At 37.8% G+C, this 27,552-nt stretch overlaps 5 protein-coding genes and 1 pseudogene across 6 annotated transcripts; 5 read left to right on the forward strand and 1 right to left on the reverse strand.

The window, feature by feature from the left end:
* Nucleotides 1-107: 107 nt before the first annotated feature.
* On the reverse strand, nucleotides 108-6,017 carry LOC150025340 (uncharacterized). The gene is made up of 3 exons (XM_090293573.1): nucleotides 5,808-6,017; nucleotides 1,563-5,733; nucleotides 108-944 (listed from the first exon to the last, which is right to left on the reverse strand). Exons 1-3 carry the CDS (start codon nucleotides 5,858-5,860, stop codon nucleotides 108-110), a joined length of 5,061 nt encoding a protein of 1,686 aa, XP_090149699.1. The 5' UTR covers nucleotides 5,861-6,017.
* A 1,841-nt stretch (nucleotides 6,018-7,858) lies between these two features.
* LOC137825722 (receptor-like protein kinase ANXUR2) lies at nucleotides 7,859-9,941 on the forward strand. The gene is made up of 2 exons (XM_068631465.2): nucleotides 7,859-8,700; nucleotides 9,245-9,941. Exons 1-2 carry the CDS (start codon nucleotides 8,094-8,096, stop codon nucleotides 9,670-9,672), a joined length of 1,035 nt encoding a protein of 344 aa, XP_068487566.2. The 5' UTR covers nucleotides 7,859-8,093; the 3' UTR covers nucleotides 9,673-9,941.
* A 1,090-nt stretch (nucleotides 9,942-11,031) lies between these two features.
* Nucleotides 11,032-11,803, forward strand: LOC150025341 (receptor-like protein kinase ANXUR2; annotated as a pseudogene).
* Nucleotides 11,804-12,109: 306 nt separating this feature from the next.
* Nucleotides 12,110-13,755, forward strand: LOC137824201 (receptor-like protein kinase FERONIA). Its single transcript, XM_090294653.1, has 2 exons — nucleotides 12,110-12,989; nucleotides 13,071-13,755. Exons 1-2 carry the CDS (start codon nucleotides 12,359-12,361, stop codon nucleotides 13,484-13,486), a joined length of 1,047 nt encoding a protein of 348 aa, XP_090150779.1. The 5' UTR covers nucleotides 12,110-12,358; the 3' UTR covers nucleotides 13,487-13,755.
* Nucleotides 13,756-21,311: 7,556 nt separating this feature from the next.
* Nucleotides 21,312-24,474, forward strand: LOC137824202 (receptor-like protein kinase FERONIA). Its single transcript, XM_090294336.1, is given in 4 exon segments — nucleotides 21,312-21,439; nucleotides 21,441-21,907; nucleotides 21,989-22,334; nucleotides 24,334-24,474. Coding segments are annotated over 4 exon segments (1,047 nt in total). The 3' UTR covers nucleotides 24,440-24,474.
* A 3-nt stretch (nucleotides 24,475-24,477) lies between these two features.
* On the forward strand, nucleotides 24,478-25,898 carry LOC150025342 (putative receptor-like protein kinase At5g39000). Of its 2 annotated transcripts, none has more exons than XM_090294337.1 (2): nucleotides 24,478-25,108; nucleotides 25,190-25,898. In XM_090294337.1, exons 1-2 carry the CDS (start codon nucleotides 24,478-24,480, stop codon nucleotides 25,600-25,602), a joined length of 1,044 nt encoding a protein of 347 aa, XP_090150463.1. In that variant the 3' UTR covers nucleotides 25,603-25,898. The 2 variants fall into 2 exon arrangements, with proteins under 2 accessions (XP_090150463.1, XP_090150464.1); XM_090294338.1 differs by having other exon boundaries at nucleotides 24,478-25,092; nucleotides 25,190-25,421.
* Nucleotides 25,899-27,552: the final 1,654 nt, after the last annotated feature.

Genomic DNA, 27,552 nt, shown 5'->3' on the forward strand with positions numbered 1-27,552 from the left:
CTGACCAAGATTGGTGATTTAAAGTGCCTCGTTAAAACCTTCTCGGTAGAAAACCCTCCTTAGGGATAAAACTACCGAGCGAGGAAAGAGTGCACTAAGTTTATTCATCAACTGTAATAGAATTTGAGATGCGTGGCATTCCACGTTCTCGGTGCAGATTTTCCTGACAAATATTCTAAGTAATAAGCTCCTCCTGTTGCTGTGTTGGAGATGCGGAACGGACCTTCCCAATTGCTTGAAAACTTTCCTCCGTCCTTCCGGGCGTCGCTGCGCATGCGCCAAACTAGATCTCCTTTCTGATAGCTTCGTGGCTTCACTTTGGAGTTGTACCTTCGTGCTGCTCGTATCTTGCATGCTTCTTCCCTTATCTTGCATTTGTCCCTTAATTCATTGATGAGGTCGAGGCCGACTAGTAGACTTTCCTTGTTTAAGTCTAGGTCTAACGTCTGTCGGCGTAGTGAAGGCTCGCCGATTTCGACCGGAATCATGGCTTCTGTGCCGTACGTCAGGCTATAAGGTGTTTCTTGAGTTGTTGACTGGGGAGTACAACGATAAGCCCACAGAACCTCTAACAATTCTTCAGTCCAATTTCCCTTGGACGGGCCAAGTCTCTTCTTTAACTCATTGAGAATAACTTTGTTGGCGGCTTCCGCCTGACCGTTGGTTTGAGGGTGTTCGACCGAACTCGTTATATGTTTGATGTGAAGTTTCTCATAGAATTCAGCTAGCCCACGGTCGGTGAACTGTCGACCGTTGTCTGTGATAATGATCTGAGGTAGGCCGAACCTGCAGACAATGTTTTTCCACACAAAGCTTTGTACGTTCCGGGCGGTGATGGCTGTTAGTGGTTCAGCCTCAATCCATTTGGTAAAGTAATCTATACCCACCAGTAGGAACTTGCATTGCCCTTTTCCGGGTGTGAAAGGTCCGATAATATCCATTCCCTATTTCACGAACGGCCAAGGGGATAGGATGTAGTGCAAATGCTCTGGTTTTTGGTGCAATAGGGTGCCGAACTCTTGACATTTCACGCACTTTTGAACGTATTCAGTGCAGTCTCCTTGTAAGGTCGGCCAGTAGTATCCTGCTCTCAGAATTTTGGCGGACATAGTCCGCGCTCCTGAATGGGTTCCGCATATCCCTTCGTGTAACTCGGTCATTACATAAGTGACTTGTTCTGGACCAAGGCATTTTAGGAGGGGACGGGAATACCCTCTCCTGTAAAGATCTTCGCCAATCAGTATGTATCGGGCGGCTTGTAACTTCATCGTTTTCTCCAAATGTGGATCGCATACACCATCGGTAAGATATTGTTTTATGGGAGTCATCCAGTTAGGTTGGGTGTCAGTCGCCATGCATTCTTCGGTACCAACACTTGGTTTAGCCAGGGTCACGTGTATGGCCGACCGGTGGGCGCCTTTCTTTTTTAGGGTAGCCAATCTCGATAGAGCGTCCGCCCTAGTATTATTTTCCCTCCGTACGTGTTGGAAGGAGATTTCTTTGAACCTGTTTAGAAGATTTTTTACGAAATGAAAATACTGTTGGAGTAATGTTTCTCTTACCTCATACTCCCCTGTAAGCTGTCCGACGACTAGACGGGAGTCGCTTTTACAAGTTATATTTGTTACCTCCAATTCAATCGCCAGATGCAAACCTGCGATTATAGCTTCGTATTCGGCTTGATTATTGGAAGTTTTAAATTCAAATTTCATGGCTTGTTCGACAACAATCTCCCCTGGTCCTTCAAGTACAACTCCTGCTCCGGACGAACGACTGTTAGATGACCCATCTACGTATAGTGTCCATCGGGGAGTCCGTTCGGTCAGATAGGGAGTGAGTTCTGCTGTGAAGTCGGCGAGGGCTTGGGACTTGATGGCTCCCCTGGGTTGGTATTCGATGTGGAATTCTGACAGTTCGACTGCCCAACCTATCATTCGTCCGGCGAGGTCAGGTTTGGTGAGAATCTTCATAATGGGATAGTTAGTCCTAACAATGACCTTGTGATTTTGGAAATACATCCGCATCCGTCGTGCGGTGATGACCAAAGCGAAGGCAACTTTTTCGACCATTTGGTACCGGGTTTCTGCGTCATGTAAGACTCGACTTACAAAATATACCGGTCGTTCTTCCGCTTTAATTTCTTGTACCAGAGCGGAACTCACCGCTTCATTGGAGACGGCGAGGTAGACCACAATGGGTTCCCGTGCGTTCGGTTTCTGGATGACCGGTGGAGATGCCAGAAATGCTTTTAACTGTTGGAAATTTTGTTCACATTCATCTGTCCATTCAAATTTACTTGTCTTCTTCAGAAGTTTTATGATGGGTCTCGTTCGTTCGGCAAGCTTAGGTACGAATCGAGACAACGAAGTGAGACGGCTGACTAGTCTCTGGATCTCTTTGAGTCCCTTGGGACTTCGCATTTCGGTGATTGCCTTGCATTTTTCTGGATTAGCCTCTATACCCCGATGTGTGAGCATGAAGCCTAAGAACTTCCCCCCTTCTACGCCGAACGCGCACTTCTCCGGGTTTAAACGCATGCGGTATTGACGCAAGGCTTGAAAAACCTCTTTTAAGTCAGAAACATGTTGTTCGCAAGAGTCTGATTTGACGACGATGTCGTCAACGTATACTTCTACATTCCGACCGATCATGTCGTGGAATACGTGATCCATGAGTCGTTGGTATGTGGCTCCTGCATTCTTGAGGCCGAACGGCATGACTTCATAGAAGAAATTATCAGAATCTGTTCTAAACGCGGTTTTTTCTCGATCACGGTGGTACATTTGTATTTGATTGTAACCTGAATAAGCATCAAGGAAACTTAGGATTTGATGACCGGCTGCACCGTCGACCAGCCGGTCGATAGTAGGTAGAGGATACGAGTCCTTTGGGCACGCTTTGTTAAGGTCTGTGTAGTCTACGCACATTCTCCATTTTCCATTCGTCTTTTTTACCATCACTACATTGGCTAGCCATGTCGTATAGTGGGCCTTTTGAATAAAACCAGCTTGAATTAGCTTGTCGGTTTCTTCTCGTGCGGCTTTCCGCCGTTCTTCACCTAGTTTCCTTTTCTTTTGAGCGATCGGCCTGGCCTCTGTATAAACAGACAATCGATGGGTAATCACATCTGATTTTACCCCTGGCATGTCTGCAGCCGTCCAGGCGAAAAGATCAGCGTTCTTTGTTAATGTTTTACCTATCGTCTCTCGGTCGTCTGGTTTGAGGGATGTTCCCATGTATGTTTTCCGGTCTTTGTCCCGAAGGAATATGGGTTGAAGATCTTCTCCTGCTTCCATTCGGGGATCATCCAGTCGAGGATCTAGATCGACTAAAGCGACCAAGTGTCTTCTAGATTCTCTTCCTCTGGAGCGTCTTTCTGTTGACCGACCTCTTCGCTCTGTGGTCCGTTCGGCTGACGTGGTATAAAGCCTTCGGGTCGGCTCCACCTTCAGGCTAGCTACATAACACTCTCGTGCTGTCTTCTGGTCTATATGTACGGTTGCTATGTCTCCATTGACCGAGGGGAACTTCATAGCTAAATGAGGAGTTGAGACAATGGCTTTCAATCTGTTGATAGATGGTCGACCGAGCAAAATATTGTACGATGTATTGGCATTAACGAGTAGATATCGTATGTTGATGGTCTTGCTGAGGTAATCATCCCCGAACGTGGTGTATAGATCGATAAATCCTTTCGTATCCACTCTTTCCCTTGAGAAACCAACTATCTGCTCGTTGTAGGGTTGTATCTCTGCTTCTGGAATCTTCATCTTCTTAAACGTTTCCCAATATAGGATGTCGACCGAGCTACCCTGATCTACCAAAACTTTTGCAATTGCAAATTTATCTATCTCCACAGTTATTACCATGGGGTCATCTTGAGATGGATCGATTGCTGTGAAGTCTTCGTCAGTGAAAGTGATTGGTGGTATATGCGGTCGGCGTTGTGTGGGAGTCGAATGAACGGATTGAATTGCTCTCAAATGTTTTTTCCTTGCCGAATTAGAGCATCCTCCACCCGCAAAGCCGCCTGCAATGTAATTAATTTCTTGAGGGGGCTGACCGAGCGATACCGGTCCAGCGATTGTATTGATGACTGTGCGAACTTTTTGTTTAGTTCGACTTCTACGTTCAGGGCTTTCGCTTTTAGGCCTCGTTCGTCTGATCGGACTTTCGCTTCTTTTTCTTCTGCTTGAACGATAGTGGTTGTCACGGGTCCGGTCGTCTCTTCGTCCCGAACGTTCGCGGGGATCATGATCACGCTGGGGTGACCTGGGTGCAGTGATGGTGGTTTTCACGAACTTGCGCAGATGACCGGCCTGGACGAGCTCTTCAATTTTATCTTTCAGTGCTTGGCATCCTTCGGTCGTGTGGCCATAGTTACGATGGTATTGGCAACGTTTACTGGTGTCGGCATTGGGAGGGGTTTGTGATGGCCTCAATGTCGGAATCAATTCAATCTGCAGTGCTTCGTCGAGAACCTTACCCCTTGGTACAATCAAGGGAGTGTAGTTGTGGAAACGGGGTCCCCTATTGGGGCGATGTCGTTCTCGGTCGGTCGGTATTGTGGGGGGACGAATTCCTTTGCTATTGTCCGTGTTCTCAGCATAAGTTTTTCGATGGTAGTCAATATGTTCTTCTATCTGCATGAACTTTGTTGCTCTTGTTCTTAATTCATCCATATTGCACGGAGGTCGTTTGATAAGGCTTTCAGTGAACCTTCCTGGTAGTATGGCCGAGACCAAATGATGCATGGCTATTTCTGGATTAAGATTACGAATGTTCATACACACTTTGCTAAATCTGTTCATGAATGTTCTCAATGATTCTCCCCTTTCTTGTTTGACATTTAGAAGAGACATGGAGGATGTCCGATGAGGTCTACTTGTGGCGTATTGCGTGGTGAACTTCAATTCCAAAGCGTCGAAGCTTGCAATGGAATTGGGTGGAAGGTCCGAAAACCATCCAAGGGGGCCTTCCCTGAGAGAGGTGGGGAAGACTTTACACCATACCGTTCGGTCGGTTGTGTAAAGGGTCATTTGAGTTCTAAATATATTCAGATGTTCGTCTGGGTCTGTGGAACCGTCATAAAGGTTTATCGTTAGGCCCCTCCACTTGTCAGGGAGAGGAGTGGCTATGATGTCATCAGTGAACGGATGGCCTTTCGGGTTTGCTACCTCGTTTGGGGTTACTGGCTTTGCACTCTGACGGGTGTGTTGAACGAGTGACGTGTGAGGTATAGCCTGGGCTATTGTTCTTGTTCCTGATTGGAACGGTGATGGAGAAGGTGCACGTGAATGCCCTTCGCGTTCAGATTGCTCAAGTCTATCCAACAATCTCTTGTTCTGTTCTTTCAATTGTGCTATCTCCTCTGCGTGTTGTTGACGCTCTTCTTCTCGTCTTTTCCTTTCTTCATCCTGGCGAAGTTGATCGATGACTCCTTTTTGGAGTAACTCCTGCATCTGAATCTGGAGGGTTTGGAGTATGGTCCTATGCTCTTCGGAGATATCATTGTTGTTGTTTGCCGTTGAGTCCATCTTCAAGCGTTGGGATCCTTGGGTCTGGGAATAATGATTACTCGGGCCCCACGGTGGGCGCCAATTGTACCTGTATGGATATTGGGGACTGAGTAATGTTGATCCACGTCGATACAAGGTGTCTTCTTCACTCTTGGTTGTCCTATTCTTCAAGTCTTCTTTCTCTTCGCGTGCTTCGGTCGGCCGGCGGGGGTACCTGCGATTGCACTCCGACGCTCAAGTCAGCGATGGTGCTCAAGTGTGAATTCTCTGATAGTATGGAAAACGTACCTTTCCCCCCTTTTCAGAAGTCCCTTTAGTAGGTTGACCTGGGCCTTGGCCATGTGGGCCAATCAGTTGATGGTTAGAGACATGCTTAGTGGTCTTTGGGTCGTGCCTGGTGGTTTCCTGAAAACCAGGGGAGTGGTCTAGAGGACGTGTTTTTACTTCGTCAATGGTTGTTATAACTGCTCTTTTCTACACGTGTAACCACGTTCTGGATTAAATTCGATTTATTCGACATAAACCACTCGTTCGTCCGGCTAAAGGTCATGGAAGGACGAAGAGTCGTATAAGACGCAGGGTTTTGTGATGATTTTACCATGAGTATCCTGCGGTCGTCCGGTGCGGACCGGTACAGTAAGTATTGTACCCAATCCTATCGTTGAAAGTTAATAAAGTTGAGCTTTATTTATTTATTACTACGCTTTATGATTAATTTTCGGTAGCAACTTTTACCTCATGATTCAGGTGCACATATAGTCAAATCTTCCTTTCGCAAAATAATAGATTGAAGAGTTAAACACCAACTACTGATCAATGAAAAATTGTACACATCACAATTGATTTTTTTTTATTCTTAAAATATAACACCATGTAATTCATGAATTTTTTAAACTCAAAATGACGTTTTCAAAATAGAATTTATTGAACAAGTTATAGTTCCTTAGTGCGTCAAGTTTGTTTTTGTTAATGAAGAGTGCTAACATGAATATTTATTTTTCAATTAACTTAAACTTAATTATGGAGTAATAGTTACATTACTAGAAAATTATTAAATAAAAATTAATTTTAATAACAAAAATTAATTAGTTATTATATTTATTAAATTAAATAGTATTTTATATATTAAAAAATTATTAATATTTAAAGTAGTTTTTTTTAGACTTTTTTAATTACTTTAATATTCTTTCAACTAAAAATAATGCATATAAAATTATTACAATACCTAATTTTGTTCAACTTATTTTATTTTTTTATCAGTATAAAATAAATAAACTAAAAAAAGCACTTCAAAAATATTCTAACTGTTATACAAGTACGTAGAATCTCATTATCTTGTGTACAAATCCAGATAAACATTACAAATATATATATATAAAAAAAAGAAAAGCAAACAAGACCAATGCATTTGAAGGCATAAGCTTCCGGCAGAATTATGCAGCAAAACCTGCATATAAGATTGCTGTCTTCTTCTTACAAGAATAATCTTATTTGTTTATTCAATTTACCTTGACACTTCTATATAACTACAGTAACAAACAACGAGACTAAAAATACTTGTTATGTTATTTAATTTCCCCTCTCTACCCATAACTGAAAACACCTAACTTGATGGATTAGTGCTGATATTTTACTTATAATTCATTTTATGCAATTTCATATGATCTCTTCCAAAATGACACTTATAATCTATATATAATGAAAATAGTAAACAACTCAAGATGAAATTTCTTATTATAACACTTGATAACTCTGCCTTGATTCAATAGTAATGATATTTTATTAGCTATAAGTTACATGGAACAATTTCCTATGAAAAATCATGTACTAAATAACACTTCTCAATCTATAATATACACTCAGTCAACTTTATGATGTCAAATTCTGAATATATTTATCACATATAAGTGACATTATTATTAAACAATAGTTAGAGGAAGACTTTTGCAATGACCATGTAAGCAGCTATTATTTTGCAATTTAAAAAGGCATCCCCTGTGTTTTTATGTACTATTAAAACAAACCAGCTACTTGAAAACTATTAGTAGGAAGAAAAAATTAAACATATTTTAAAACGTGAGATTATATATTATGGTTTGTCCGATAACAGTTAATAGGAGATCAGATTAAGGAATGAACTTGAAGTCTAACTCAACTTCGTAGAATTATTTATAAAACAAGATTTGTAATTATTTATATATTTATGAAATGTCTTAATTGGGATCTCCAATATGTTTAAATAATTAAAAGAAATTTCTTAACTATATTTTGCTTCATTCATATTTTGGTTGACTGAACCGAATTGGTAATTTAACTTAGTTTAAATTGAATTAGTCGAATCCATCAGCATCCAAGTTATGTTTTTAAACCTTTTTGTGTAAACCAATACTATTTGCAGCGAAAGAAACAGATAAAAACGCGGAATGAAAGAAGATCAGAGTGTGAAATCTTAATTATAAAGTAGAGAAGGTTAATCAGTTAATCAGGTGTAAAGAGTGAAGAGGAGAAGAGGTAAATGTTTTTAGTCAGTGGAAAAAAATTAATGAAGAAGGGTGTCTCTCACAAATTTGTACAATGTTTCTGAAATGTTTAGGCAACAAAAGTTCATCTAAGAAACCGTATCTAACAGTAATAGAAGAGTTGTGCCATCAGTTTTCTCTTGCGGAGCTAAGAAAGTCAACCAACAACTTCGATAGAAAGAGACTAATTGGACGTGGAGGATTTGGTGAAGTGTATAAAGGGTATCTCCAACATTATGCTGCTTCTAATTATGTAGTAGCAGTGAAGCGGTTTTCTGTGGAACACAGTGAAGTGTTCAAGAATGAAATAGAGTTGCTGTGCCAGCTTCGTCACCCTAATTGTGTGTCTCTTATAGGATTCTGCAACCACAAGAAAGAGAAGATTCTTGTGTACGAGTACATGTCCAATGAATCTTTGGATCGACACCTACAACGTGGGGAACTATCATGGAACCAAAGGTTGGAAATTTGCATAGGAGCAGCGCGTGGACTACACTACCTTCATGCAGGAGCCAAGCGCACCATCATTCACCGTATTGTCAAACCTAGAAACATTCTTTTGGACGACAACATGCAACCAAAACTCACAGGTTTCTGCATTAGCGTAAAGGGGTCACGCTTCATGTCAAAGCCAAAGCCAATTAAAGTTAATGTTGTGGCAGGTAAAATTTTTTTTTCTTTCCTTGAGTATTAAGAAGTGAACTTTAAGTCTAATTCAATCTATTAAACCGGTTTATGAGATGAGGTTTGCACCCACTTATCAGCAACTATTAATTGAGTACATACATAACAGAGGTTACGCACCAATCACAGAATAAGAAATCTCGTTGAAGGTACCTTTGACGGGATTCAAGACCAAACCTTAACTTGTGTTAAGGAGAAGATTTTAGAATAGTCTACATTCCTCCATTGAATAAACAATTATTCTTATTCCTCCAAATCTTGCTTACCGATGCAATTCAAACATCGCATCAAGATTTGGACAGCTCGAAATATGATCCAAGAGAGAGAAGATTTACGGAACTCACTCCTAACCAAGCGTAACAAAGATTCCAAGCTAGATAAACTACTCTGCAACTGAAGAATAGATGACTTGTGGACTCCTCTGACTCCCTGCATAAACTACAAAAATTGTTCTTTGCTTTATGAGCTCACTTGCTAAAATGAACTTTTTGTATTATAGTAAGCTAATATTTTTACTTGCAGGTACTCCTGGATACATGGCTAGGGAGCTTTTCACGGACGATGCCATCACAGAGAAATCTGATGTTTATTCATTTGGTATGGTTTTGCTAGAAGTTGTGTGTGGAAGGAAATACGTAACAATGCCAATTGAAAGAGAATTTCTGGAGAAGCCACTTGAGGAAAAAGTTGATGCGAGCATCAAGGGAAAGATTGCACCAAAGTGTTGGGAAATCTTTATAGATATAACCAAAAGATGCGTGATGTATGAACCAGATGAGCGACCAACAATGGGTGAAGTAGAGGTGCAACTAGAGCATGCTTTGTCGTTGCAGGAACAAGCTGATATCACAAATACTAATGGTGATTATATCTTATTTTCCACCACAGTTATTCACCCAGGAGCTGAACTGGTATACAGCACAGAAAACAGTGATACTGAAGAAATATAACGTAGATAATTAAACACTACTATGTAGAACAACACAATCGTATAGATAGATAGCTGCTGTGTGACTCAACATAAGCATAAAGTATTTAGTTGATAAACCATCGTGAGATTTATCTAATGTTATTATATGTATCAAGATGGGACTTTCGTTATTAGATAAAAATAAAAGTTTCACTTCCCTATTCCCACAGAAAAGTAGTTATTTTCTGTCTGATTTGCAAACTCTACTTTGCAACATGTTCATCTAGTTTCTTCAAGCAGTCAATATCTGTCTCATTACTGAACGGAACTTAGTTTTAGTTAGCTTTAATTGTATACTTTAGTTAGCCTTAATAACAAAGAAGAAAGCATATTGTGACATGTTTTTCCAAATCTGCACATCAAAACATATTTCATGATATGCATTTGATTTTTGGTTCACCAGTATGCCAAGATTTCACCTTATACTAGTTCGGTCTGAAAATTAAAAAGCCTGAACAATAATTTTTCTGTCAAGATCCAATTTAGCCTTTGATTTAGTCACATTCACAGAAATAGGAAGATTTGAATAAAAAGAAAACATGAGATGATTGCAGAAATGGACTCAGGGAGTTAAGTCAAAGAGAGTTCTAGACGATCCCAAGTAAGTTAACGCCCCTATGACACTTTGCAGGGACAACGACCCAAAAAATTGTAATTAAACCAAAACGAGTGACTACCAAAACGAGTTAACCAAATCTAAACAAACACTTGTGAACAAAAGTTGTTATTAATGTTTAATATAAATTTGCTTATTGAATGTTTATTAAGAGTATTTAGTAGTGTAAACATTTGACTTTTGTATTTGTAACCATTCTAATAATTATTTTTACTCTATAAAATATTTTTGAACTTGGCATCAAAAAGCTGCAAAACTTACGTTCAAAATCACATTTTCACTTTGATACTTTAACATCTCCAACATTTGTTATTATATCATTCAACTTATCAGTATTTAAATTTATAATATACAGTCAGCTTTATCCTCTCAAATTTTGTATATATTTTTGCGCATCAGTGTGATCAGCGATCATTTGTGTAATATTATAAAAACAACAAACAGGAAAAATATTATAAGTCCATAACACCAACTACAACCATTAATTAAAAAGATGGATTGAAAGTTGTAACGTACACGTTTAAGTAAAAGAAAAAAAAATTGAACCATATTTTGTTTTATTTCTAGAAGTCATCCTAGCTCTATCAGACCACCTATAAATATAGTGTTCTCTCACATAAGTATCACTTTCGGCATGAGAAAGTGTGTTGGAGCTGGTTTTATAAGATTGAGTTAGGTTTAAAAATCGTAATGTATTTTCCTTTCTCAGTTAGTGACAAGTGATTAAGGAAGCAGGTGTTGTCAGAAATTGAACAATGTTTTGGAGAAACAAGTTCATCCCGGAGACAGTATCCAACAACAGTAATAGAAGAGCTTTGCCACCAATTTTCTCTCACTGATCTTAGGAAATCCACCAACAACTTTGATCAGAACACAATAATTGGACGTGGAAAATCTGGCAAAGTATACAAAGGTTGTCTCCAACACAATGATGCTTCAGATTATGCAGTTGCAATAAAGCGATTCCAGTTGGAACTCTATCAAGCATTGGGAGAGTTCAAGACCGAAATAGAGTTGCTCTGCCAGCTTTGCCACCCTAATTGTGTGTCTCATAGGATTTTTGTCAGTTAAAACTTCGCTAATACTCACACTTATAGGTTCTTGGGACTACATGCCTAGGGAGTATTTAAAGGACTGTGTCGTCACTGACAAATATGATGTTTATTCTTTTGGTGTGGATCTACTAGAAGTTTTATGGGGAAAACCAATTGTTTATTGACCACACCAGCAATAAAACTTATGGAAAATCCTATTGAGGAGAGTATTGATCCAAATATCCAAGGAAAGATTGCACCTCCATGTTGGCAAGTTTTTATAGATATCATCCATAGATGCATCAAGTATGAATCGGATGAGAGACCAACAATGGGTGAAGTAGAGGTGCAACTTGAGCATGCTCTGTGATCTCTGTTTCTAACATTCTCATCTTACTGGAAATTGTCATTGTAATAATCTGGTACTACTATAAATTTGAAAGAATTGCCAACAAAACGAATAATGATAGCACTCCCTTGCTTCAGTCTATAATTTTTGCTCTTCTTTTTCTAGGCACCCTCACTATATAACCAGTCACTGATATATAAAACAAAATCATACAGATTGCAGCAGAGTGTTGGGAACTCTCTATAGATACCATGATAAATTGCTTTTAAGTACGGACCGGATAACCGTTACCCGAAAAAGTGTACGACTAGGTACAATGAAGGGGTAAAAGCGGCAATCACAGAAATAGTATTTTGACTGATACCTTTAATTTTTCCCTTGCCATTATTAGAGTAGATGAATCTACCAAACCATATCTAGGACCATATTGGATGAATTTCTCTATAAATATTTCTAGAAAAAAAAAATCTTTGAACTAGCAGTAGTTTTTTCTCATCTTGACTAAGTCAGAGTTTTATATGCAGGCCTTGGATCTTATTTGGGGAAGATTCCAACCCAACCTTAATATGCTTCACAAGCCAAACAATTGAGGAGCAACATAGTTCAATGTGTATGGTAGGTGACAAGTGAGATCTACTTAAGCAAGAAGGTGTCACAAATTGGAACTATGTTTCTGAATTGTTTGGGCATGTGTTGTTCGAAGCTCACAACGAATACAAATTCATCTCAGAGACGGTTTCCAACGTTGATAGAAGAGCTGTGCCATCAATATTCTCTCACCGATATTAGGAAAGCCACCAATAACTTTGATCAGAAGAGAGTAATAGGAAGTGGATTATTTAGTAAAGTATATAAAGGGTGTCTGCAGCATGATGGTGCTTCTGATTACACGGTCGCAATAAAGCGATTTGATAATCAAGGAAGGGAAGCGTTCAACAAGGAAATAGAATTGCTATGCCAGCTTCGTCACCCTAGATGTGTTTCTCTCATAGGATTCTGCAACCACCAAAATGAGAAGATTCTTGTATACGAGTACATGTCCAATGGATCTCTAGATAAACACCTACAAGATGGTGAACTATCATGGAAGAAGAGGCTAGAGATCTGCATAGGAGTAGCACGTGGACTACACTACCTTCACACTGGTGCCAAGCGTTCCATCTTTCACTGTATCCTCGGTCCTAGTACCATCCTTTTGGATGACCACATGGAGCCAAAACTTGCTGGTTTCGGTGTTAGCGTGCAGGGATCACGTTTTATGTTAAAGCAGAAGCAAATCAATGTAGATCGTGTTTTGGGTAATTTTTGTTTTGTTGTATGAGCTCACTCACTGCAATGCATTTTTGTGGATCAAACTAAGCCAATACTCTTTGTTGTAGGTACTTGGGGCTACACGACTACGGACTATGTCATGGATGGTACCATCACAGCTAAATGGGATGCTTTCTCATTTGGTTTCCTTCTACTAGAAGTTGTGTGCAGGGGGATGTTTTATTTAATAAGCCTGACTGAAAAAGAATGTCTCGAGAACCCTGTTGAGGAGGGACTTGACCCGATTATCAAAGGAAAGATTGCACCAGATTGTTGGCAAGTGTTTGTAGATATGATGGTAACTTGCTTGAAGTATGAACCAGATGAGCGACCAACAATTGGTGAAGTGGAGGTGCAACTTGAGCATGCTCTATCCATGCAGGAACAAGCTGATATCACAAACTCCAACTCTGAGTATACCTTACTGTCCAAAACCATTATTTCCCTGGGAGTGAAACAATTTGATACTGAAAAAATTCTCTGAAATTGAGTTAGTGTTTTTAGTCAAAACAGTTAGAGTAAGCTGAAATATTAGTTTAGAACGTGTAGCTTTTGCTGTGATACATGCTTCCAGCATTTTCTATTTTTATGTCATAGAATTCAATAATATGTTATAATTATTTAGAATTCTTAAATGTTGGAATATCGAACATGGGTTGTCAAAATAGGTTTTTCGTTTTAACAAGGCTGTCATCTATAATCGTGTATTAGTAACTAACTAGTAATGATAGAAACTCCTTGCTGGTTCAGGCTTTAAATTGTTCTATCTACTGTCTCTGTCTCTGTGTTAGCCTAGTTGGAATTACTTGCCACCAACATTTTCCCTTATACTATCTTTAAGTATTAAAGTAAATGCTTGATCTTTTTTAAGGCATCTGGTCGAACCAACATTATTTACAGCTGATCTTTTCAATTTCAAAAATCTTGAATGAAATTTAATAACTATATTAACAACAGAAAAGTCAGTTTGTAACATGTCCCAGTAGCATACATCTTAAAAATGTGTGACCATTAAATAAAGTACTTAAACACTTGTCTTTAGTTTTGATTTTTTTAATGGATAAAAGGATATGTATTTAAAATATTAACAGTCTTACCTTGGAAGTACCCCAATTTGCTTAACTGTGAAAATTGAAGGGAAGTAGAGGTGAAAGATGCTTCAAGTATGAACCTGATAAATGGACCAACTTTGAGTGAAGTAGAAGTGGAACTTCAGCATGATCTGTAGCAGGAATAAACTGATATCAAAAACACCAATGCTGATGATTATAAACCCCCCCAAAAAAAACTTATTGTTCAAAACCATTATTCATCCAAAACTGGGAATTTGAGCATGCTCTGCCATTGCACCAACAGGATTGTTATCTGTGAGATTTCTATTATTTATTTCTAACATTTGGTACCTTCCTTTTGATTGGTCCTTTTTTATGAGATTCTGTATATTCTCCTTACTGTTTTACATCAGTTTTTCCTTGCTTATAACACCACCATTGTATGAATCTATATAGTAAGACAAAGTATTATAATATAATTCTTTGAACCAAAAAAGTTAGCTATGTGGAAATAAACACTCACTCTATTTAGGCTCAATTTGAATCCTCCCACTTTATGAGAACTTCTAAGATAAATTATTTTAGTTCTAGAAAAGTTTACTTATATAAGTTGATTTTAACTTTGATTTAGTTTACCTTCTTAATTTATTAATTAATTGTATTCTTTTTTCCTATAAATAACTTTTGGGGTATAATCTTTGTCTGTCTTTTTTAGAAGAAAAAAAGGAAGAAAAAAACTACCTGTAACACAATGTTTCCACAAAGGCATTGGGAATTGGCTCAACAGCAATCCATTCCCCATCTTTCCAATACTCAACCACATCTTTGGTGGCTCTTCCACTATTTGTGTAGAGCTTGCACCTTCCATTTGGATCCTTAGTGTCGTTTATCTTTTCATCCTCAGGCATGCCATGGAATTCTTTTGAAAATATTGCGTGTAGCATCCACTATATCCTTAGAAACTCTATGGTTGATAACCTAGCTAGTTTATCACAGTTTCAGATTAACCAGATATACATACAAGCACACAAAATCAAGGCCAAACATCTAAGACTATATAAAATGTGTAGTATTTCTCATAAGAAATAATTTATTGGCCACACCAAGTTATATATATCAGACTGTTAGCATTAAACTCAAAGCCTTCAGCCGTCATCAGTTTTATTTTAGCATCTGAATAGACAATAATTATTATCTTTAATTCTAGTTTTGAAAGTCATTTATACTATGATTTAAATGTAAATTATAGTATAGGTTTTATGAGAGAGAAGGTAGAATTTGAGAAGTCTATTGTAAGACTATTTAAAGAGATTGTATTCTTATTTGAAAAATAACAGTGAAATAAAATATATATTTTCTATTCACAAATATCTTGCTCTGTTTTATTCCCTCAACACCAACAATTGGTATCGGAGCTATTTTCTTGAGGGATCTGTGAGGTTAGTAGAGTGCACCAATGGAAGGAGGATCAAATTTTTCAGCAATGGCACCACCTGTCTTTGATGGAGACAGTTATCAAATGTGGGCTGTTCGTATGGAGACCTATCTAGAAGCATTGGATTTATGGGAAGCTGTAGAAGAGGACTATGAAATTCAGTCCCTTCCAGAAAACCCTACGGTGGCACAAATAAAATCACAGAAAGATAAAAAGATGAAGAGATCAAAGGCAAAAGCATGCCTATTTGCAGCTGTATCTCCTATGGTATTCACAAGGATAATGTCCTTGAAGTCAGCAAAAGAAATCTGGGATTACCTCAAGGCAGAATATGAAGGTGATGAGAGGATTCGGGGAATGCAAGCCCTGAATCTAATCAGAGAGTTTGAATTGCAGAAAATGAAGGAGTCGGAATCCATAAAAGAGTACTCAGACAGACTTCTAACCATTGCCAACAAAGTGAGGTTGCTTGGATCTGTGTTTAAAGATTAAAAAATTGTGGAAAAACTGTTTGTAACAGTTCCAGAGAGGTTTGAAGCCACCATAACAACCCTGGAGAACACAAAGGACCTATCAAAGATTTCTCTTGCAGAGCTCTTAAATGCTTTACAAGCACAAGAACAAAGGAGAGCCATGAGACAAGATGGAGCAATAGAAGGAGTCTTACTAGTCAAACATGAAGGTGGCTGGAGAAACAAAGGTAGAAATTATCCTCCTTGTAAGCATTGCAACAAGTTAGGTCATCCACCGTTTAAGTGTTGGAGAAGACCTGATGCTAAGTGCAACAAGTGCAATCAACTTGGGCATGAAGCAATTATTTGTAGAAACCAAAGTGAGCAACAAGATGTAGATGCTCAAATTGCAAATGAGGAGGAGGATGTGCTTTTCGTTGCAACTGGTTTTTGCAGCAATATTTCAAGTGCATCTTGGTTAATTGACAGTGGCTGCACCAACCACATGACACATGACAAGGAACTCTTCAAGGAATTGAGAACTACTGATGTTAAAAGGGTGAGGATTGGAAATGGTGAACACCTGGCAGTAAAAGGAAAAGACACAATAGCTATCACAAGCTATAAAGGTATAAAAATCATTACAGATGTTCTTTTTGTGCCAGAGATTGATCAAAATCTTTTGAGTGTTGGTCAATTGTTGGAAAAAGGCTATAAGGTGATGTTTGAAAATAAACATTGTTTAATCAAAGATGTTGATGGCAGAGATTTGTTTAAAGTTGAAATGAAGGGAAAAAGTTTTGCTCTCAATCCAATGGAGGAGGAGCACATTGCCTTTAAATCCAAAGAAAATGTCACAGAAATTTATGTACCTGACTTGAAGAATAATATTCTCAGTATGGGAAAATTATTGGAGAGTGTTGAAGCAAAATTTGATAACTTGGAAAAAAGGTTTACAAAATTGGAAGAAAAATATGTTGATATGGAGAAAGACAAGGAAAGTAGAGTCAATCAAGTTGAAGAACTCCATTTGTTGCTTTTGGCACAAAAAGAAAAGGTGAATGAATTACAATTCAAATTAAAAGCCCCTTTTGGTTCATGTGTTTTACTTGAAAATAATGGTTTTGACTTAGGAGAAGACCATAAATGGAATGGTGTTGAGACATCATCTGAAAGAGAAATATGGTATAATCATTATCTTCGAAGCTCATTGAAGTCAAAGTCTTTCTTAAATCCTTTTAATTCAAAGGGTGAAAGTGGAGAAGATTTTTGTTTGGAAAATTAAAAGTAATTCAATTCAAAATTCTGCACGGATTGATGCAGTGAAGGAAAATATTGGAGGCAGTGTGAGCGATGACAATCAGAAAAGCAACAATCTGAATGAATAATATGAAAGGTTTGAGTTTAAGGGGGAATTTGTTAGCATTAAACTCAAAGCCTTCAGCCGTCATCAGTTTTATTTTAGCATCTGAATAGACAATAATTATTATCTTTAATTCTAGTTTTGAAAGTCATTTATACTATGATTTAAATGTAAATTATAATATAGGTTTTATGAGAGAAGGTAGAATTTGAGAAGTCTATTGTAAGACTATTTAAAGAGATTGTATTCTTATTTGAAAAATAACAGTGAAATAAAATATATATTTTCTGTTCACAAATATCTTGCTCTGTTTTATTCCCTCAACACCAACACAGACAACACCAAAGATATCCATCACGTGTGTTCAACCAATATCCATCATGTCATGCATGAGAAACACGTGTGGTGAATAAGAAGAAAGTAAAACAAGGAAATGAGTGAATAAACAATATAAAGCTGGAAAAAGCCTTATGATATCAGCTGGATCATGTCCTCCAAGATCAATAACTGGAACTAACTTTCCAGAGGCGAAAACATCATTATCAGGTCTTCTTTCTGGTGGTTGCACATATGATGATGGCACCAAAGAATGAAAATTGTACCAGCTAGACAACAAGCTTCTCAGCCATGATTTTTAAGACAGAATGAGTGGCACATATGCTGTTAGGAACTATAGTAACAGAAAAATGCTAAATGATTACACACATATTTATAGGTAGATTGGATGCCACTGCAAAAGAAAAAACAAACAAATATAACCATTTGAAGTAATAAAAAATTGTATTGCATTATAAAACAAAATTTACAAGAGAGTCTTTAAAATAATATAGTATAATAGAACCATTGGAAGTGGAGATTTCTGTCGTTGATGGGAAGAATATGTATAATTAAATCAGTTTTAAGCGCTATTCCTCTATTCTCTTTATCCTATTTTAAATCCTCGGAGTCGGTTAGGCTTGGGGAAGGATAGCAGGTCAATCTCTTGGGTAAGTTGGGAGAATATGTGTAAACAGTGGAGGCAGACGGTTTGGGAGTTAAAGATATAAGAAAGTTCAATGGAGTTGTTCTAACTAAATGGAAGTGGCGATTTGTAGGTGAAGAAAAAGGGTTGTGGAAGAATAACCTAGTATCTAAATACGACCCCTTTTGAAAAATCAATCCAGGTGGTGGAGAGATTTATCTAAACTATGTGACCAGGGGGAGGAGAAGGGTGGTTCTAAGAAGCTCTGGAATGGAAAGTGGGTTGTGGAGACAAAGTTAGATTCTGGGAGGATGTTTGGGTGGGCGAAAATAAACTTAGTTCTGTGTATCCTAGGTTGTTCACCCTTTGAAAGGATCAGGGGCTAACAGTGAGCGAGGTGGGCGTATGGGAAGACTCGGCTTGGATCTGGAAACTAAGATGGAGGAGGGTTAGGTTTGAATAGGAAGTTGTGCAAGAAGAGCAAATGCTTTGGTCTTTGTCAGGGGGCACTCTGAATAGGGAGGCAAAGGACACACACTAGTGTGGAGAGGGAATGCAATAGGAAGAGTTTTCTGTGAAGTAAGCTTATGAACGTTTTTCTAACTCTTACATAAGTCCTCCTAACGGGCTGTTCAAACAGTTGTGGCAATCTAAAGCAATGCTCAAAGTCTGGACAACTGCTTGGAGGGTTCTTTTAGATAGAATTCCAACTCGTTCCAGCTTAGTCAGGAGAGGAGTTTTGGTTAATTCAACTAGTTGTGCTCTTTGCCATGTTGTTCAACATCTATTTATAGAGTGTCCCATAGGACAAATAGTGTGGTCTCTCTGCTTTAAGTGGGTAGGTATCCTGTTCTTACAACATAAGTTACTTCGAGAACTTCCCCTTAGAAGAGTTGAGTTCAAAGCAGAACTTGGTCTGGAAAATTATATGGGGGACAATGGTGAGACGACTATGAGAACAAAGAAACTCTATTATTTTTAAGAAGGGTTCCTGATGCGGAAGAAATCTTTCATATGACACAGCTTAATTCATGGTTGTGGTTTGAAACATAAGACTCGCTCTTTCAATTATTCTTTCTCGGATTGGCGCCTAAATCTGATCCTATCCATCAAAAGTCAAATGTAAAAGGAGGGGAAGCCTGTTTGGGAGTGCAGTCAGTCGGCTAAATGAAGTTTGAGATGGGAGGACAAGGCAGAGGAAGGAATAGTAGAGATAGTGCAGATCATCAAGCAGGGAGATGTAGGACCTGCTCTTGCTCTGAGTAGTATAGAAAGGTATCTTGATCAGGAGGACTTGGAAGATGGCTTGCTGTGAGGTGCTCTAGTGAAGGCAAAGGTGTTGTACTTGCCAAAACCGTTTTCGGAGCTGTATTGGAGGTGTAGCAGAGAGTGTATGACAGCTGTAAGGAGATACAGCAGCACCGTTTATGCAGTAGAGGAATTGTTGTAGACGCTTTGGAAAGGTCACCTTGTAGCTTCTTGGTGGTGCTGCAGGACAGATTCTAGGGAGAGCGCTGTAATGATATCTGTGCTAGTGCTAGAGGTAGTCAAAGAGATGCATTTATAGAAGGAAGTGTGAAGAGCAAACAATGTTTTATAGGGTACTTGAAAATGTGTGTTCTGGTTATAATCTGCATATTTATGCAATGAGGCATTGCTTGAATATGCTTGCGTCATGCAGCATGCTAGTCTTGTTCTTATGGACGCTTGTGGTATTCTTAAGTGCCTTGCTAATGCGAATCTTAGGTAGCAGCTGGTGCAGTTTTGTATATTTGGCATTGTGGATCCCTGATTATGGTGCTTAAGCCAAGGCTGAGGCTATGTTGTTAACCTGTAAGGGCCAAGCCAGCAGGTTCTGTTCTGGTTTTTTGCTTTCTATGCCTATTTCTGTTTTATGCAGCAAAAGGAACCTTGTGAGCACATGGGAAGTAGTACAAATAGCTATGGCTAGAGAGGAGGTGGCTCAAGACTTCACCAGCATAGACTGCGGAGCTCAAGCAGATGTGAGATATACTGAAACATCCACATGCATAGATTCTTTTCAGATGCAAATTTGTTAACTGGTGTGAAGATTCTTGGAAAATTGGAAGTTCTTATAAGGAAGTGAAGAGCTCGGTTTCTGAAGCATGATTGCAAAGTGTTGTGTCATAGAATCAAATCACGGTGGTTTGATAGCTGCAGCAGGATGGATAAAAAAACCTTTGGCTTTTGCTTTTGAACCTCGTCAATACCTCTGTTGAGGGACTTTTGAGGTCTTGAAATCACATCAGCAGCATATAGGGAGTTACATCAGAAGGGTGTATGGCTGTTCTTATGTAGGGGATGTGGCCAATCAATTCTGCAGGTGCTGTTTTGGTGTAGGGTAATCGGTGTATGGCTGCTCTTAGACAAAGGATGTGGCCAATTCTGCAGGTGCTGGCTTCATGCAGGTTAATCTGAAGCAGGGGATTTTCACCAATTCTGCAGATGGGAAGGACTCTGTGATGTGGTCTTTTGGCTTTAAGTTTAGGGTTTAGGCTTTAATTTATTTATTTTTTGAGTCAGTGTAATTTACAAAATATAGAACACATAGTTACTTATTATAAATAGAATTAAGATTTATATGAACAAGTTGAATTTTTTTTACTAAAAAATGTCAATTTTAAAGAATTTATTTTTTATTTTTATAATTATAATAAAAATTTATATAATAAATTTAAATTATTAAAAAATCATTTTATTTACTTTTTAAAATTTTGTTGAAACCGTGTTAAAATTTTCATAAATATAAAAAACAATGTCTTTTGAAATGGAGATTTTAACCACTCGTGTTTTATAAGTGTTGTGTGTTCACTGTCGGAAACAAGGACACGTAAGAAGAAAACGCCGCCTTATTAAAAACTGCAGGAGATCTTATTTGGGGAAGATTCCAACCCAACCTTAATATGCATGACAAGCCAAACGATTGAAGAGCAACATAGTTCAATGTGTATGGTAAGTGACAAGTGAGATCTACTTAAGCAAGAAAGTGTCACAAATTGGAACTAAGTTTCTGAATTGTGTGGGCATGTGTTGTACGAAGCCCACAACAAATACAACTTCATCTCAGAGACAGTTTCCAACGTTGATAGAAGAGCTGTGCCATCAATTTTCTCTCTCCGATCTTAGGAAAGCCATCAATAACTTTGATCAGAAGTGGATTTTTTAGTGAAGTATATTAAGGGTGTCTGCAGCATGATGGTGCTTCTGATTACACGGTCGCAATAAAGCGATTTCATTATCAAGGATGGGAAGCGTTCAACAAGGAAATCGAATTGCTATGCCAGCTTCGTCACCCTAGATGTGTTTCTCTTATAGGATTCTGCAACCACCAAAATGAGAAGATTCCTGTATACGAGTACATGTCCAATGGATCTCTAGATAAACACCTACAAGATGGTGAACTATCATGGAAGAAGAGGCTAGAGATCTGCATAGGAGTAGCACGTGGACTACACTACCTTCACACTGGTGCCAAGCGTTCCATCTTTCACTGTATCCTCGGTCCTAGTACCATCCTTTTGGATGACCAAATGGAGCCAAAACTCGCTGGTTTCGGTGTTAGCATGCAGGGATCACGTTTTATGTCAAAGCAGAAGCAAATCAATGTAGATCGTGTTTTGGGTAATTTTTGTTTTGTTGTATGAGCTCACTCACTGCAATGAATTTTTGTGGATCAAACTAAGCTAATACTCTTTGTTATAGGTACTTTTGGCTACCCGGCTACGGACTATGTCATGGATGGTACCATCACAGCTAAATGGGATGTTTTCTTATTTGGTTTGCTTCTACTAAAAGTTGTGTGCAGGAGCATATTTTATTTAATAACCCTGACTGAAAAAGAATGTCTGGAGAATCCTGTTAAGGAGGGAATTGATCCGATTATCAAAGGAAAGATTGCACCAGATTGTTGGCAAGTGTTTGTAGATGTGATGGTAACTTGCTTGAAGTATGACCCAGATGAGAGACCAACAATTGGTGAAGTGGAGGTTCAACTTGAGCATGCTCTATCAATGCAGGAACAAGCTGATATCACAAACTCCAACTCTGAGTATACCTTACTGTCCAATAAGCTGATATTTCATCATATGCATTTGATTTTTGGTTCACCAGAATGCCAAGATTTCACCTTATACTAATGTTCGGTCTGAAAATTAAAAAGTCTGAACAATAACTATTTCTGTCAAGATCCAATTTATCATTTGATTTAGTCACATGCACAGAAATAGAAAAATTTGAATAAAAAGAAAACATGAAATGATTGCAGAAATGGGCTCAGGGAGTTAAGTCAAAGAGAGTTCTAGGCGATCCCAAATAAGTTAACGCCCCTACGACACTTTGCAGGGACAACAAGCCAAAAAATTGTAATTAAACCAAAGCGAGTGACTACAAAAGGCAAGGGAGTTAACCAAATCTAAACAAACACTTGTGAACAAAAGTTGTTATATAAATAGAATGCTTATTGAAGGTTTATTAAGAGTATTTAGTAGTGTATACATTTGACTTTTGTATTTGTAACCTACATAGAGTTCTAATAATTATTTTTAGTCTATAAAATATCTTTGAACTTGGCATCAAAAAGCTGCAAAACTTACATTCAAAACCACATTTTCACTTTGCCATTCATTTAACATCTCCAACATTTGTTAAATGTTGGAGATCAGTGTGATCAGTGATCATTTGTATAATATTATACAAATGGGTGAAGTAGAGGTGCTACTTGAGCATGCCCTTGCATTGCAGAAACAAGCAGATATCACAAACACCAATACTGATGATTATACTTTACTGTCCAAAACCATTATTCCCCATCCTGCAACTAAAATATAGGTTTGTGTTTTGAATCAAAATAGTCAGAGTAAGCTTTTGCAGTGACTTTTAATTTGAGATACTTGTACCTTTTATTGTGATATCTCTTTCTAGCATTTTAATTTTACCAGAGACTGTCATAGAATCGTTGCAATGATCCTCTAATGGTGTAAAATTGAAAGGAATGCAGGAAATTTAATAAGAACAGAGTAATGATAAAACTCCCCTGATGGAGTCTATATGATTTGCTCTTCCTCTTGTAGATGCCCTCACTTCCAAACTAACCACTGATACATGCAACACAATCATATAGATGAACTATGCTACTAAAGATTTAATAAAACATTTGGAGGGTTAGATGAGTGGGATGAGATTCAACCTCAACACAAAAATTATTTATTTGATAAACCCATCATCAATCTTATCTAATATTGTTAAAAGCTCATCCCCCCTGCCCTGCGAAATGTGATTATGTTGGAACTGGAGACAATCACAGAAGACAGTGATATTGAAGAAGTGGAACTGGAAATCATCACAGAAGACAGTGATAGTGAAGAAACGTAACGAATTCACACCTAATTTAAGCTGAAATTAAGTTTAGTGTTTTTGAATCAAAACAGTGACATCTGCAGAGATCAAGTTTAATTGAGATACCTGTACCTTTTATTGTGATCTCTGTTTCTAACATTATCATCTTACCGGAAGCTGTCATGGCAATAATCTGGTACTAGTATAAATTTGAAAGAATTGCCAACAAAATCAATAATGATAGCACTCCCTTGCTTCAGTCTGTAATTTTTGCTCTTCTTTTTCTAGGAACCCTCACCACATAACCAGTCACTGATATATAAAGCAAAATCATACAGATTGCAGCAGAGTGTTGGGAACTCTCTATAGATACCATGATAAATTGCTTTTAAGTACGGATCGGATAAGCCACCAACAGTATGTCAAGTAGAGGTGCAACTTGACCAATTGTGATTATACTTTATTGTCCATAACCGTTACCCGAAAAAGTGTACAACTGGGTACAATGAAGGGGTAAAAACGGCAATCAAAGAAATAGTATTTTGACTGATACCTTTAATTTTTCCCTTGCCATTATTAGAGTAGATGAATCTACCAAACCATATCTAGGACCATATTGGATGAATTTCTGTATAAATATTTCTAGAAAAAAAAAATCATTGAACTAGCAGTAGTTTTTTCACATCTTGACTAAGTCAGAGTTTTATATGCAGGCCTTGGATCTTATTTGGGGAAGATTCCAACCCAACCTTAATATGCTTCACAAGCCAAACAATTGAGGAGCAACATAGTTCAATGTGTATGGTAAGTGACAAGTGAGATCTACTTAAGCAAGCAAGGTGTCACAAATTGGAACTATGTTTCTGAATTGTTTGGGCATGTGTTGTTCGAAGCCCACAACAAATACAACTTCATCTCAGAGACAGTTTCCAACGTTGATAGAAGAGCTGTGCCATCAATTTTCTCTCACCGATCTTAGGAAAGCCACCAATAACTTTGATCAGAAGAGAGTAATAGGAAGTGGATTATTTAGTGAAGTATACAAAGGGTGTCTGCAGCATGATGGTGCTTCTGATTACCCGGTCGCAATAAAGCGATTTCATTATCAAGGATGGGAAGCGTTCAACAAGGAAATCGAATTGCTATGCCAGCTTCGTCACCCTAGATGTGTTTCTCTTATAGGATTCTGCAACCACCAAAATGAGAAGATTCTTGTATACGAGTACATGTCCAATGGATCTCTAGATAAACACCTACAAGATGGTGAACTATCATGGAAGAAGAGGCTAGAGATCTGCATAGGAGTAGCACGTGGGCTACACTACCTTCACACTGGTGCCAAGCGTTCCATCTTTCACTGTATCCTCGGTCCTAGTACCATCCTTTTGGATGACCAAATGGAGCCAAAACTCGCTGGTTTCGGTGTTAGCGTGCAGGGATCACGTTTTATGTCAAAGCAGAAGCAAATCAATGTAGATCATATTTTGGGTAAATTTTGTTTTGTTGTATGAGTTCACTCACTGCAATGAATTTTTGTGGATCAAACTAAGCCAATACTCTTTGTTGTAGGTACTTGGGGCTACCCGGCTACGGACTATATCATGGATGGTACCATCACAGCTAAATGGGATGTTTTCACATTTGGTTTCCTTCTACTAAAAGTTGTGTCCAGGGGGATGTTTTATTTAATAAGCCTGACTGAAAAAGAATGTCTGGAGAATCCTGTTGAGGAGAGAATTGATCCGATTATCAAAGGAAAGATTGCACCAGATTGTTGGCAATTGTTTGTAGATATGATGGTAACTTGCTTGAAGTATGAACCAGATGAGAGACCAACAATTGGTGAAGTGGAGGTGCAACTTGAGCATGCTCTATCAATGCAGGAACAAGCTGATATCACAAACTCCAACTCTGAGTATACCTTACTGTCCAAAACCATTATTTCCCTGGGAGTGAAACAATTTGATACTAAAGAAATGTAAGTGACCAGGTCACTGAAATTGAGTTTAGTGTTTTTAGTCAAAACAGTTAGAGTAAGCTGAAATTAGTTTAGAACGTGTAGCTTTTTCTGTGATACATGCTTCCAGCATTTTCTATTTTTATGTCATAGAATTCAATGATATGTTATAATTATTTAGATTTGTTAAATGTTGTAATATCGAACATGAGTTGTCAAAATAGGTTTTTCGTTGTAACAGAGGCTGTCATCTATAATCGTGTATTAGTAACTAACTAGTAGTGATAGAAACTCCTTGCTGGTCCAGGCTTTAAATTGTTCTATCTACTGTCTCTGTGTTAGCCTAGTTGGAATTACTTGCCACCAACATTTTCCCCTTATACTAACTTTAAGTATTAAAGTAAATGCTTGATCTTTTTTAAGGCATCTGGTCGAACCCACATTACTTACAGCTGATCTTTTCAATTTTAAAAATCTTCAGTGAAATTTAATAACTATATTAACAACAGGAAAGTCAATTTGTAACATGTCCCAGTAGCATACATTTTAAAAATGTGTGACCATTAAATAAAGTACTTAAACTCTTGTCTTTAGTTTTGATTTTTTTAATGAATAAAATTATATGTATATAAAATTTTAACAGTCTTACCTTGGAAGTACCCGAATTTGCTTAACTGTGAAAATTGAAGGGAAGTAGAGGTGAAAGATGCTTCAAGTATGAACCTGATAAAAGACCAACTTTGAGTGAAGTAGAAGTGGAACTTCAGCATGATCTGTAGCAGGAACAAACTGATATCACAAACACCAATGCTGATGATTATAAACCCCCCAAAATAAAAAACTTATTGTTCAAAACCATTATTTCACCCTCCAACTTTATGAGAACTTCTAAGAAAAAATATTTTAGTTCTAGAAAAGTTTACTTATATAAGTTGATTTTAACTTTGATTTAGTTTACCTTCTTAATTCATTAATTAATTGTATTCTTTTTTCCTATAAATAAATTTTGGGGGTAATCTTTGTCTGTCTTTTTTATAAGAAAAAAAAGGAAGGAAAAAACTACCTGTAACACAATGTTTCCACAAAGGCATTGGGAATTGGCTCAACAGCAATCCATTCCCCATCTTTCCAATACTCAACCACATCTTTGGTGGCTCTTCCACTATTTGTGTAGAGCTTGCACCTTCCATTTGGATCCTTAGTGTCGTTTATCTTTTCATCCTCAGGCATGCCATGGAATTCTTTTGAAAATATTGCGTGTAGCATCCACTATATCCTTAGAAACTCTATGGTTGATAACCTAGCTAGTTTATCACAGTTTCAGATTAACCAGATATACATACAAGCACACAAAATCAAGGCCAAACATCTAAGACTATATAAAATGTGTAGTATTTCTCATAAGAAATCATTTATTGTCCACACCAAGTTATATATATCAGAAAACACCAAAGATATATGCATGATATGTAATTACTCTACATTTGCAAGAAATGGGAGATTCCAACTCTACAAACATGTGTGTTCAACCAATATCCATCATGTCATGCATGAGAAACACGTGTGGTGAATTAGAAGAAAGTAAAGCAAGGAAATGAGTGAATAAACAATATGAAGCTGGAAAAAGCCTTATGACATCATTATCAGGTCTTCTTTCTGGTGGTTGCACATATGATGATGGCACCAAAGAATGAAAATTGTACCAGCTAGACACAAGCTTCTCAGCCATGATTTTTAAGACAGAATGAGTGGCACAGATGCTGTTAGGAACTATAGTAACAGAAAAATGCTAAATGATTTCACACAAATTTATAGGTAGATTGGATGCCACTGCAAAAGAAAAAACAAACAAATATAACCATTTGAAGTAATAAAAAATTGTATTGCATTATAAAACAAAATTTACACGAGAGTCTTTAAAATAATATAGTATAATAGAACAATTGGAAGTGGAGATTTCTGTCGTTGATGGGAA

The sequence above is a fragment of the Phaseolus vulgaris genome, chromosome 8 (genome assembly GCF_051622355.1).
Source record: "Phaseolus vulgaris cultivar YP4 chromosome 8, ASM5162235v1, whole genome shotgun sequence".
In the NCBI taxonomy this organism is placed as follows: domain Eukaryota; kingdom Viridiplantae; phylum Streptophyta; class Magnoliopsida; order Fabales; family Fabaceae; genus Phaseolus; species Phaseolus vulgaris.